This window comes from Curcuma longa, chromosome 13 (assembly GCF_044706935.1).
Source record: "Curcuma longa cultivar G26 ecotype Majalengka, Jawa Barat chromosome 13, ITB_CL_G26_1.1, whole genome shotgun sequence".
Taxonomy (NCBI): Eukaryota; Viridiplantae; Streptophyta; class Magnoliopsida; order Zingiberales; family Zingiberaceae; genus Curcuma; species Curcuma longa.
This window is the reverse complement of record NC_133873.1, coordinates 3293268-3307162: the sequence shown is the minus strand read 5'-3', so window position 1 is coordinate 3307162 and position 13895 is coordinate 3293268. Positions and strand designations below refer to the sequence as shown.

The 13895-nt window shown below is 37.6% G+C and overlaps 2 protein-coding genes across 2 annotated transcripts; both read left to right on the top strand.

The window, feature by feature from the left end:
* Positions 1 to 6837: 6837 nt before the first annotated feature.
* LOC141844569 (uncharacterized) lies at positions 6838 to 10533 on the top strand. The gene is made up of 4 exons (XM_074732607.1): positions 6838 to 9183; positions 9261 to 9572; positions 9650 to 9737; positions 9808 to 10533. Exons 1-4 carry the CDS (start codon positions 6884 to 6886, stop codon positions 10531 to 10533), a joined length of 3426 nt encoding a protein of 1141 aa, XP_074588708.1. The 5' UTR covers positions 6838 to 6883.
* Positions 10534 to 10718: 185 nt separating this feature from the next.
* Positions 10719 to 12423, top strand: LOC141844508 (uncharacterized). The gene is made up of 7 exons (XM_074732542.1): positions 10719 to 10727; positions 10806 to 11143; positions 11225 to 11351; positions 11433 to 11717; positions 11791 to 11892; positions 11974 to 12204; positions 12337 to 12423. The coding sequence occupies exons 1-7, from the start codon at positions 10719 to 10721 to the stop codon at positions 12421 to 12423; spliced, it is 1179 nt and encodes a 392-aa protein (XP_074588643.1).
* Positions 12424 to 13895: the final 1472 nt, after the last annotated feature.

The following is a 13895-nucleotide window of genomic DNA, read 5'->3' as shown; positions in this document are numbered from 1 at the left end:
GCCAAATGGGCTGGGTATGTTTAAGTATGTTACTTATTCAAACGTATGACTTTCAATTATAAAGAAGCTAAGAAATTTTCTATGCAATACAAGTATTTCCATGTTCAGGTAGTTTTTGCTTAAGTACATGTCTTTGTAATTACAAGTCTTTTCATGTTGCCTGCAATGATTTCCGTGGTTTTGTGAGACTAGGTATGTACTTACTAAGCTTTGCTTATAGTTGCATTTCCTTATACTGCAGATAGAGGATAAGAAAAGGTTTAAGTGACGGGAGGCAGCAGGAGCAGTGTTTGGTGTGTGTGGCGGCGGAACAGCGGATTAGAATAAATAAATGAATAAACACCTTATATCAATTATGTCTTTTATATCAATGGCTTCCGCATGCATCGTAAATTGAACAGTTGTTTTATTCCGTTATAAGAATATTCCTTTTGATAGAATTTATCTATTGGATTTTCTACCAATAATTTAATAATGATAAGGTATACGTAACATCCCCCTATTAGAAAGGAGGAGGGTCGTTACAAATGGTATCAGAGCAGGCTCCGCCCTTCCGTCACACTCACATCAGCATCAATCCTGCCGCTTCCAAGTAAGGAGTATACTTAGGCTTTATTTTGATTAGTATGATTTTATGTTAGACATGCTTCTGATTATTAGCCTTAAAGAATGATTCTTAAGTTAGACATGCTTAAACTAGTATTGAATCATTAATCTCTTAACTATCAATTGAATCTTCAACTGATTGATAATATCTTTATGGGTGTAAGGCTTGACAGTGAATAATCACTTATATCTATCTGTAAAGAGTTGTAAGGTGGAGAAGAACTAACTCCTAAGTGTCATTAGGATGTAAGACCATTATCTCATCAACTATAGCTTATCACATACCTAATCTGATAGTGTCTCTAAAACAATATTAAGAAATGCAACATGAAGTTAAAGGAAATGAATGAAAAATAACTAGGTGATAGACAAGTGTAAGAGATATCTAAAAGAATAAGTAGTACACTATGGTTTCAAGCGTTTGACGTGCTTGGTTCTAGAATATGTTTTCAAGTATTCAACATGAGAGTCCGAATTACAAAGGATAGAGTTGCAACTTCGAAGAAGGTAAGTAATATCCATGGAAAGGTTGTTATGTAGAGAAAACATGTTAAAAGATCATATCAATCGGTAACTATAGGGCTCATAAGGCTATTTTAGAAATGAGTAGGATGGTTGCTATAGAAAACTATGCAGATAGTACTCTGCTGTAACTTTCTCAATAAGTTGATAGAATGAGATGTTATCTCTACTTACAAAGATGAGAAGAGCTTAAGGGAAGGATTTTAATTGGGAATGTAAAGAAGATGTGAGATAAAAGTATGCCGAGTTATTCTAAGTTTCGAGGACGAAACTTTTATAAGGATGGGAGATTGTAACACCCGAGATATTTTCTCTATTTGTTAGGATTATTAATTAGATTTAAAATTATAACAAAAGTACCTTAGTTAAACAATAAAAGAGAGTTTAATAAAATAAAATGGATAAAAAGGTTTGTCTCGCGAAGACGAATCCAACGAGACCAAGGTTGCCCAAATCGAAGGTCGTTTGATGGCTGAATCAGGCAAACCAAGATTGAACCGAGGTTCGCTACAGTAACCGGTTCAAGGATTTAATTTAACCCGGTTTAATCAGCTCCTGTTCATAGGGTTAATGTTCCGAGTTTTCCCCTCCGGTTCGCCGCTCACGCCTGCGTCCGCGCGACAGCGCCTCACCCGGTCCGCCGCCGCCCGAGTTTGCCGGCGAGGAAGGCGGAACGGACCCCGCGGAGGAGGCTATAAGAGAGTTTGAGGGGGAGGGGTCGAGATCCCAACCCTAGCCACCTCCCCTCTGCCGCCCGACACCGGCAGCCGAAGCCTCCTCCCTCCGCACCGTTGCCGCCTCTGCTCTGGACTATCCACGCGGAGAAGACGAAGCAGAGCAGCCGTCGCCTTCCTCGGTTCTTCGCCGACACCCTGCTGCCGCCGCCTGTTCGCGTGGAGAAGACGCTGAACGCCGCCGACCTTCTGCTCTGTTTCGCGAAGGAGACGAAGGAATCGAACGGACCCCTCCCACCGTCGAAGACGCGCCGCCATCGGCCCCTGCTCGCGCCGCCTTGTCCTCGTCCAGTCGACACTGGAACTGACGCCGCCGGCCGCCGGTGCCCAGCCGCGCCACCGCCGCAGCTGCCCTGTTCCACGCACGAGGAAGAAGACAAGCGCAGGATTAATTAATTTCATTAATTAATTAAGGTATGATTTAATTGATTAAAATTAGTGATTAATTAAGGGATTTATTTAGGCTAATTAATTCATGTAATCAAATGAATCGATTCATTAGTTAAGAAAATTAATGATAATCAAGGATTATGAACTTACTAATGATTTGATTAATTAATTAATTAATTGATTAGTTAATTGGTTAGTTAATTAGTTAAAAGGGATAATTAGGAACTAGTTCAGAACTATAGTTTTATTCATGGCTTAATAATTGTTTATTAAGTAAAGTTGATTGATTATCTAGTCTAATAGCAATTATATAGTTAATTGTTAAGTTAACTAATTAATTAGTAATTAATGGGTTGATCAGTAATTAATTAGTAGCTGATTGTTTTAATAAAGTTATCTAAGTTGGATAATTGATTAGTCAGTTGATTAATTAAGTTAATCAATTTGCTACTAATAAGTTAATCAGTTTAATTAGATAAATGATTGGTTAGATCGGGATAGGATTAACTCTTAATCGGATTTAGTAATTCGAAGAGGTTAAACTAATAATTACGGTTAAAATAGTGTTATGATTGTTCTAGGTCACGCGAAGAAGTCATTAGAGCACCTCGGAGAAAGAGCTCCGATTTCACGAACCTTAGCATTAAAAACCTAGTAAGCAGACAAGGTAAGTACATTTCTCACCTGCAGTATAAGTTGTTTCCGTGTGGTTCATTCAATGATTATATTAAGCTTGCCATGACATGATTTCTGTTAAGCATGAATGTAGTTATATGTATGCTCTTTCCATGACATGATGTGTGTTAGACATGAATGTATTTATGTGTTCTTCCCTTGATTCATGTTAAAGTAGGAATATATGTATGTTCTTTTCATAATATGATTTAGGATTTAACCATGAATATGTAAATTATTCTTCCTATTTAGGATGGAAGTAAAGCATGATAAATGATTGATGAAAGGACAAAGATATAGTAAGTAAAAGTATAAGAACTTTATGATATGTAAAGAAATGTATTTTACTTTTAAGAGGCGGGTATCGGGCCAAAGGTTCGCCCACAATGAATTCCGGGCCAAAGGTTCGCCCATAAGGAAAGGAATTCCAGGCCAAAGGTCGCCTGATAAGATAAGTCGAATTCCGGGTCAAAGGTCGCCCATAAGGAAAGGAATTCCAGGCCAAAGGTCGCCTGATAAGATAAGTCCTCTGGTAGCATTCGGTGGCTAGCTACCCCAAGTTCGCCAGAGATGCGCGCATTGATACTCCGCCAGGGCCCATAAGTATGTTTAAGTATGTTTACTTATTTTCAAAAGTATGACTTTCAATTATAAAGAAGCTAAGAAATTTTCTATGCAATACAAGTATTTCCATGTTCAGATAGTTTTTGCTTAAGTACATGTCTTTGTAATTACAAGTCTTTTCATGTTGCCTGCAATGATTTCCGTGGTTTTGTGAGACTAGGTATGTACTTACTAAGCTTTGCTTATAGTTGCATTTCCTTATACTGCAGATAGAGGATAAGAAAAGGTTTAAGTGACGGGAGGCAGCAGGAGCAGTGTTTGGTGTGTGTGGCGGCGGAACAGCGGATTAGAATAAATAAATGAATAAACACCTTATATCAATTATGTCTTTTATATCAATGGCTTCCGCATCTTAAATTGAACAGTTGTTTTATTCCGTTATAAGAATATTCCTTTTGATAGAATTTATCTATTGGATTTTCTACCAATAATTTAATAATGATAAGGTATACGTAACATCCCCCTATTAGAAAGGAGGAGGGTCGTTACAACTCGACTAAGACCTGTTCATATATACATGTATGTAAGATAATGAAGTATTAATTGAATAAAAGTTTACTTTGGTATTACTTGTCAAGTATGAATAGAAAGAGATGGCTAGAAGACGTGCTAATACGGAGCGGAATGATGATCTCAATCTCAACGAGATGAGGTTAAGACTAAGAAAAGAGTTGAATTAATTTCAACTTACAAAAATTAAGATAGATTAAGGTTCTTTGTAAGTTGACTTAAGGAAGAAAATGATTCCTCGAGTTTGTAAATGGATGAGTTAATCAAATATAGGAAATAAGATTTCACTTTAGAGAAATTATTGATGCAATCAACCAATTAAGATAGCTATTGACGGAATCAAAGATTCGAAGAAGTAGCTCAGGAACGTGAAGAAGATAGAGATAGATATACCCAAGAGTTGTTCTAAGTTTCGAGGACGAAACTTTTATAAGGATGGGAGATTGTAACACCCGAGTTATTTTTGTCTATTTTTAGAATTTTTAATTAGATTTAAAAATTCTAATAAAAGTACTTTAGTTAAATGGTAGAAGGGAGTTTGATAAAAATAAAATAGGTAAAAAGATTCATCTCGCAAAGACGAATCCAACAAACCTTGTTTGGATCAAATCGGAGGTCGTTTGATGGCCGAACCACGCGAACCAAAAGTGAACCCGGTTCGTTACAATAATAGGTTTAATTGTTGGGTTTAACCGGTAAAAAGGGCGGTGTTTTAGATTAATTGGGAAAGTTACTGTGCATTCCCTATTAAAAATACGTGTGACCCGTTCACGCGCCCCGCGTCCCAGCCGCGACCGCGTCCGCGCGCGCGGCCGCCGCCGCCCGCGTCCACCGGCGGAAAACTCGGAAAGGAGAAGGCTTTAAAAGGGCCGAACCCTAGCCGACCCCAGTTCGACCCTTCGCCGCCATCCCCTGCAGGCCGCAACCCTCCGCCGTCGTCTGTTGCGAGGAAACGCCGCCAGATCGCCTTCCCCGCCTCGCTCGCCTTCCTCCCTCGCCGCCGCCTCTGTTTGAGCCGGAAAAATTGATCGCCGCCCGTCGCCTTCTCGTGTGGAGAGCCGTCTTCACCGTCGCTGCGGGAAGACGCCGCCAGGCGCCGCCTTTCGTTTCTCCTCTTCCTCCTCTCTGCTCCGCCGCGCCCTCACTGCCGCCGCTCTCCGTCGCCGGAGAAGAAGGAAGCAGACGCCCAGTAGCTCGCCAGCCTCCTCCCGCCGAGCAGCCGACGCCACCCGCACCTGCTGCCCTGTTTGACACGAAGAAGAAGAAGAAGACGGAGAGGAGTAAATTAATTAATTGATTAATTAAGGTACGGGTTAATTAACTTGATTAATCTAGGTTAATTAGATTAGGTAAGTTAATCAAAGGGTTAATTAAGGTTAGTAATTAAGTTAAGTTAGTTAATTAATCAAGGTAAATGATTGATTGAGGATTAAATTGATTAATAGTTAATCGGTTATGAAAGAGTTATTTAATTAAGAAGTTTATTAATTAGTTAATTAATCTACTATAAGGTTAATTAATCTAGTAGATTAATTAATTTAGATTAGTTGCTTAATTAAGTTTTGGTTGATTAAACTAATAGGATCTGAGCAGTTAATTATTAATGACTAGAATTAATCAAGTCTAATAATTAGAAATTAGTTAACATCACGGGTAATTAATAGTTCGATCAGTAATTAATTAGCAGTTAATTGTTTTAATAAAGTTATCTTTATTAAGTTAGATAATTGATTAGTCAGTTGATTAATTAAGTTAATCAATTTACTACTAATAAGTTAATCAGTTTAATTAGATAAATGATTGGTTAGATTGGGATAGGATTAACTCTTAACCAGGTTGAGTGATTTGATTAATACTTTTGGTTAAGTGATAGTAATGGTTTTGCTAGATTGTGCGAAGAAGGCGCTGGAGCACCTCGGAGAAGGTCTCCGATTTCACAAATATTAGCAGTAAAACTTAGTAAGCAGACAAGGTAAGTACATTTCTCACCTGCAGTATAAGTTGTTTCCGTGTGGTTCATTCAATGATTATATTAAGCTTGCCATGACATGATTTCTGTTAAGCATGAATGTATTTATATGTATGCTCTTTCCATGACATGATTTGTGTTAGACATGAATGTATTTATGTGTTCTTCCCTTGATTCATGTTAAAGTAGGAATATATGTATGTTCTTTCCATAGTATGATTTAGGATTTAACCATGAATATGTAAATTATTCTTCCTATTTAGGATGGGAAGTAAAGCATGATAAATGATTGATGAAAGGACAAAGATATAGAAAGTAAAAGAGTAACGACACGGTCGACGGGCCGACGGTCGACGGTCGACGACCACAAGGGTCGCCAAATGGGCCGCCGAATGGACCGCCAAATGGGCTGGGCCGGGTCGTTACAATTCAAACGTATGACTTTCAATTATAAAGAAACTAAGAAATTTCCTATGCCGACGGTCGACGGTCGACGACCACAAGGGTCGCCAAATGGGCCGCCGAATGGACCGCCAAATGGGCTAGGCCGGATGAGTAACGACACGGTCGACGAGCCGACGGTCGACGGTCGACGACCACAAGGGTCGCCAAATGGCTAAACCCTAAACCCTAAACCCTAAACCACTAAACCACTAAACCTTAAACCCTAACCCCTAAATCCTAAAACCTAAACCCTAAATCCCTAAATCCCACTTAACCCTAAAATCCTAAACACGTAAAACATAAACCCTAAATCCGTTAAACCTCTAAACCAAATCCCTAAACCCTAACCCCTAAACCCTTTGCTTAAACTCCTAAATTCTAATACCCTAATTAATGATGATTTATTAATATGTTGGAAATTATGGTTTCAGGAAAAATGCAGAAAACACGAAGTTGGATGTATAACAAGAATTTACCTGATCGTCGAGGTTTAACCGATGAATTTATTGCGGGATTAGAACAATTTATTGAGTTTGCTACAAATCAGGTGGATTTTATGGATGGAGATAAGATAAGATGTCCATGCAGAAAGTGTCACAATGGCAAATTTTTATCAAGTAATAAAGTACAAGAACATCTTTGTAGATTTGGTTTCACCCCCAATTACTATAATTGGACTTCTCATGGTGAACCGTTCATATCAGATGAAGATTATGGACAAAATATACAATACTCAGGCATGGGAGATCAGAGTTATTATATAGATCAATTAAATCCATATCAGAGGATGGTAACTGATGCTGGGGGTCAGCATTTATTTGCTGAATCAAGTGGTCCAAGTTCAAGTTTTCCTCCAATGGAATCCCAAATGTTTACTCCTTATGCTTATGCATCACCGTTGGATCACACACAAATACCAGGAGTTCAAGAAAATTTGAATAATGAATCATATCTGAAATGGCAGGAATTATTGAGTGCTGCAGATGAACCATTGTGGGCTGGTTGTGACAATCACAGTAAATTATCTGTTACAGCAAGATTGTTGAATGTCAAAGCAGAACATAATGTGTCTGAAGATTGTTTTAATGATTTTGTTCAAGTTATGGGGGAGGCACTGCCACGTGATCACATAATGCCCAATGATTATTATGATATGAAAAAACTCGTCAAAGACTTAGGTCTTCCAGTTGAAAGAATTGATGTTTGCAGAGAGGGTTGTATGTTATATTGGGGTGATGATGAAAATGCAGAAATTTGTAAATTCTGTAATCAAGATCGATACAAACCTACCAGAAGGAGTCAACAACGACGTAAAGCATACACTCAGTTGTTTTATTTGCCTTTGACTCCTAGGCTACAAAGACTTTATGCATCAAAAGTCACTGCTGAACACATGACCTGGCATGCAACTCATCAAACAGAAGAGGGATTAATGTGTCATCCATCAGATGGACTTCAGTGGAAAAATTTTGATAGAACACATCCTGAATTTGCAAAGGAAATACGAAACATTCGGTTAGGTCTTTGTGCTGATGGATTTGCTCCATTTGGTAAATCAGGAAGAAATTATTCTTGTTGGCCAATTATTGTAACTCCGTATAATCTTCCACCTGGAATGTGCATGAAAACACCACATATGTTTTTAACATTGGTTGTGCCTGGTCCAAAAAATCCAAAGAAGTTAATAGATGTTTATATGCAACCATTGATTTCAGAGCTGAAACAATTATGGGATCAAGGTTGCCCTACCTATGATGTGCATACTGGCAAGATGTTTACAATGAAGGTTGTACTTCTTTGGACCATAAATGATTTTCCTGCTTATGGTATGTTATCAGGATGGAGTACCGCTGGCCTTTTAGGATGCCCAATATGTATGGAGAGATCAAAATCAATAAGATTGAAACATGGGAAGAAGGCAAGTTATTTTGACTGTCACAGACAATTTTTACCACAAAATCATAATTTCAGAAGAAACAAAGATGAATTCACAAAGAATAAAAGTGAGAGAACACCCCCTCCATTGAGATTAACAGGTGAACAGCTTTGGTGGAGAGTGCTTAATATTTCATCTGTGATTGAAGACCCACATGGTACCCCTGATGGATATGGAAGTTCCCATAAATGGACTAAACAGAGTATTTTTTGGCAATTACCATATTGGTACAGTCATTTGATTCATCACAACCTTGATGTAATGCATATTGAGAAGAATGTGTTTGATAATCTGATTAATACAGTAATGGATATCCCCGGGAAAACAAAAGATAATTTGAATGCCAGAAAAGATATGGGACTTATTTGTAAAAGACCTACACTTGCTGTTGATGAAAATAGTAGGGGACCAAAGGCAAAGGCAGTGTATTCATTGAATAGAGATCAGAGACGTGTTCTTTGTGAATGGGTTAAAGCTTTGAAATTTCCAGATGGTTATGTCTCTAATCTTGGAAGATGTGTCGATTTGAAGGAATGCAAATTGATTGGTTTGAAAAGTCATGATTGCCATATTTTTATGGAAAGACTCATTCCTATCGCTTTTAAGGAGCTCTTACCAAATTTAGAGCGAGAAATCCCAATAATTTTGTGTAATTTGGAAAGGATCTTTCCACCATCATTTTTTGATTCGATGGAGCATCTATTAGTTCACTTGCCTTATGAAGCCAAAGTTGGAGGTCCTGTACATTTTCGATGGATGTATCCATTTGAAAGGTAAACATGAATATTTATATACTTTGTTGTTTCATATATAATTAATGTCTAATATACTTTTTGTTTATTACAAACAGATTTCTGTATCATTTGAAGAAAAAAGTGAAAAATAAGGCACATGTTGAAGCGTCTATTGTTAATGCATATATTGTGGAGGAAGTAACCACGTTTGCATCATATTATTTTGAGCCTCACGTCCGAAGCAAAAGACAAAGAGCGGGGAGAAATGAAGAAGGACCCATTGATCCCAATTTGATATCAGTTTCAATTTTTAATTACCTTGGGAGGCCAAGTGGGGCATGTAAAGAAAGATACTTAACTGATCAAGAATGGATCGCAGCCCACACATATATTTTACTGAATTGTCCAGAAGTCAACCCATATTTTGAGTGAGTATATATATATATTTTGTTCTATTTCCATTCGGTTGTAAATAATTTTTGTTTTAATTATTGTTGTTTAATAGGATTTTCCAGAATTTATATTCAGGAATGACAACACAAGAGTTTAATAACTTCTGTGATAAAGAATTTGCACCATGGTTCAAAACCTATGTAAGTATAAAAACTTTATATTTGGTCACCATTTATTTCGTCGCTAATTAATTTTCCATTTCGTTTTTAGATTCAGGGTAATCAAGCTCACATTGACTCTGAATTATTGTTTAATCTTTCATGGGGTCCAAAAGCAATGGTACGGACTTGGCCGGTATATTTCATAAACGGATATAATTTTCATACTCAGGAATATGGAATGGGCAAGGCAACAATGAATAGCGGTGTTTGTGTTCAATCCGCCTCAGATGGAGCTGCAAGTAATGATTTTTATGGGTTATTGGATGAAATTATAGAGGTGGAATACCCAGGTCCAGAACTTAAAGTTGTTTTATTTTTGTGTCGTTGGTTTGACCCTGTCAGAGGGATGAAGGTGCATCCACAGTACAATTTGGTTGAAATTAATCATAAGAGATTTTATAAGAGATATGAACCATTTGTCTTGGCACAACAAGCAATTCAAGTATTCTATGCTTCATATCCAAGTATGAAACGAGACAAAATTGATTGGTGGGCTGTTTGTAAAACAAAAGCAAGGTCAAAAATTGAAGAACGTTGGCAAGAGAACGCATATCAACAAGACGAAGTGGTAAATACATTTCAAACCAATGAATATCATATCCCTACATTACGAGATCCCAGCGGAGTAGTGATACCCATAGATATAAGTGAAATTCATCAAAATGAGGATGACGATGAGGACGACGATGACGATGACGACGAGGACGTCGACGATGAGGACGATGAGGATGAAGAAGACGATGAGGATGAAGACGACGACGATGATGATAATTAATGTTGAGTAAGTTAGGTGAAATTTCTTTTTAACATTTAGATCATGCATTATTGTAAGTATATATATTTCTTCCTAATATGTAAATTTTGATAGATTTCTTTACAATAATTTAACTGTACATTTTATTCTTATAGATCATTTCTCCTGACTTGTTGGTACATTGAGATTGGATACGATTTTACATCATGCTTCCGGTAAGTTTTTAAGCATTTTAATTATGTAAATAAGTATTGTATCTTTCCTAATATGTTTCATAATCAATTTTTTGACAGTCACGACGTGGTAGACGTAGTAGTACTCCTGGTGCAACCCCCACTCATTCAGGTGCATCCCCCTCTCCTCCTGATGCGGCCCTCTCACCGTCCGGTGCAGCTCTCTCACCTTCCGGTGCAGCTCCCTCGCCTTCCGGTGCCGCTCTCTTGCCTTCCGGTGCAGCTCCCTCGCCTTCCGGTGCAGCTCCCTCGCCTTCCGGTGCAGCTCCCTCGCCTTCCGGTGCAGCTCCCTCGCCTTCCGGTGCAGCTGCAGGACCTTCCACAGGAGCCATAGCAGGTCCTTCGACCGGCCCCCCCGTTGCAGTTACACGAGTCCATATATCCCCACTCGGTGATTCGTAAGTATTTTTAAATTTTTATATTGTCAATTATAGTTTGATAATTATGTAACATTATTTATTTGATTGTGTGCCATGTAGTTTTACTGATCCTGTACGGATTGTTCACGATATTAATCGAATCGTGAACAATCATTGGCGAGGGGATTATATGAATTTCAGAACCACTCCTACTGCCGTAAAGGAGATGTGGTGGAGCGAATTTAAGGTAAAAAATTTATTTAATTATATATATATATATATGATATTATTGTATAATAGTTAATAAATTTATTGTTTTTACTTTCAGCGGGCGTTTACTTGGGAGCCGAGTGATGAAGCCGAGATTTGCCGCATTTTTAGGAAAAAATGCGGTGATCACATCCGGCATACCCTGCATCATGCCAAAAGCAGAAATAAAAAACCTGCAATGATAACCGATGAAAATTGGGTGAAGATTTCTCAGGCTTGGAAAACAGAAGCCATTAAAAAGATAAGTGACCAGAATAAGCTTAATCAAGCTTATAATACTGGTGCTTCATCTGCGACGTATGCGGGGGGCTCAATCAATATTGATGAGCATGCGCGTAGATTGGTAATTCTTTCAACTATTCCTATTTAAATTTATTTCATATTAATGTTTATAATCTCTAACAATATTTTTTTAGGCTAAGGAATTGGGTCGAGATCCAAATGTTATCGATACTTTCACTCGCACGTTCCAGAAAAAAGACAAGAGTTGGAGCGGAGACCGAGCTAAAGCAATGAAGGTTTTAATATATATTCTTATATATTTATGTGTTTAATTTCTAAAATATTATAGCATATTAATATTTCTTTTGATAATACAGGATAAATATTGTGAGCTTGAGTTAGCACAGCGATCTTCAGCTGGTAGCTCTGAGGGATCTGAGCCCTCAGTTGGCAATGAATTGAGTCTGTGGTTGGAGGCGAGTGGGGGATGCAAAGGTGGTGGAAGGATTTTGGGTATGGGTTCTTTGAGCAGAACCCATAGAGTTGCTGGTACCTCTTCTACCACCTCCCCTGTTGTCACATCACAGATTCATAGTTTGACTGAGGAGGTAACCCATTTGAAAGGGTTATTAGAACAAAGAGATCAAGAAATGATAAGAAGAGATCAGGAAATGAAAAAAAGAGATAATGAAATTAAAAAATTGCAAAGACAACAATCTCGCATCTTGCAACATTTTCAGTTGCAATCTCTTCTTGGTGATGAGGACGACGACGACGACGACGACGACCACGATGACGCCAGCGACGATGGTGGTGATACTTCATGAGTTTTTTGTGTAGGAATTTTTTATAAATATTATTTTAGTTATTTGGTAGTTGATTAGACCTGTAAGTTAATAATTTTTATATTGTTACTAATACTATTTAATTTTTTTAACAGGTGGTTTTTTTAAACAAATCCAAAAAAAAGGTAATTCTTTACATATTTAATTTATAGGTTTTAGTTTTTATTGCATCTGAATGATATTACTTTATCTCTGTTTTTATTTTTGTATGCAGGCGAATAAAAGATAGTGACGAAGAATCCAGCAGAGTTTCTGGGGGACCACGATGATCTTCTTCCTATCTTTTATTCATATCTCATCTGATTTGTTTAGACTTTGTATGGATTTGTTGGATTTTGATGATGCGCTTTGTTACTTTGACTTTGTATGGATTTCTCGGTGGACCAGTACTTTGTTGGATTGTTTATGGATATTTAGTTTGACTTGTTATGGAGTTTGTATGGATTTTGGATTGTATGGATTGTTATGGAGTTTGTATATGATGTTTGTATTGTTTATGATGTTTGGATTGTATGGATGGTTATGGATTTGATATATATACTTGTTTGAATGTTATGTGGATTGTTTGGATTGTTATAGATTTGATATGGTTGATTGTTACAGGTTAAATGTATTTGTAAATCGATCCGATTGGATCGATATTATATGTATTACAGGAATATTAAAAAAATAAATTGTTGTCGTTAATTTTTTTTTAATTTTGCAACGAAATTTGCGACGAAAACCAAATTCGTCGCCAATTGGCGACGAATTTTGCGACGAAACAGTGATCGTTGCAATTATATCGTAACTTACTGTTTATCGATTATTTGCGACGAAAATAAAATTCGTCGCAGAATTCGTCGCCAATTGGCGACGAATAATGTTTTCGTCGCCAATTGGCGACGAATTCACTTTTCGTCGCCAATTGGCGACGAAACACAATTCGTCGCCAATTGGCGACGAATAATTTATTCGTCGCCAATTGGCGACGAACAGCTAATTCGTCGCCAATTGGCGACGAATATATTTCGTCGCCAATTGGCGACGAAATTGTTTCGTCGCCAATTGTATTCGTCGCCAATTGGCGACGAATTATTGTTCGTCGCCAATTGGCGACGAATAAAATTTTTCGTCGCCAATTGGCGACGAAACTGATTCGTCGCCAATTGGCGACGAATCGTTTTTTGTCGCCAATTGGCGACGAATTCTGCGACGAATTTAATTTTCGTCGCAAATATTTGCGACAAACATCAATTTTTCGTCGCAGAAGTTTGGCGACGATTTTATAGCAACGAAAATTTTTCGTCGCAAATTTCGTTGGAAATTTTTTTGCGACGAATTTTTTGACAAAATTCGTCGCAAATTTCGTCGCAGAATGCTGTTTTTTTTGTAGTGATTAATTGTTCAAACGTGACATATGTATTGTATGAATTTTAAACTTATATTATTTTTTTTAAAAAAAACCCTATCTC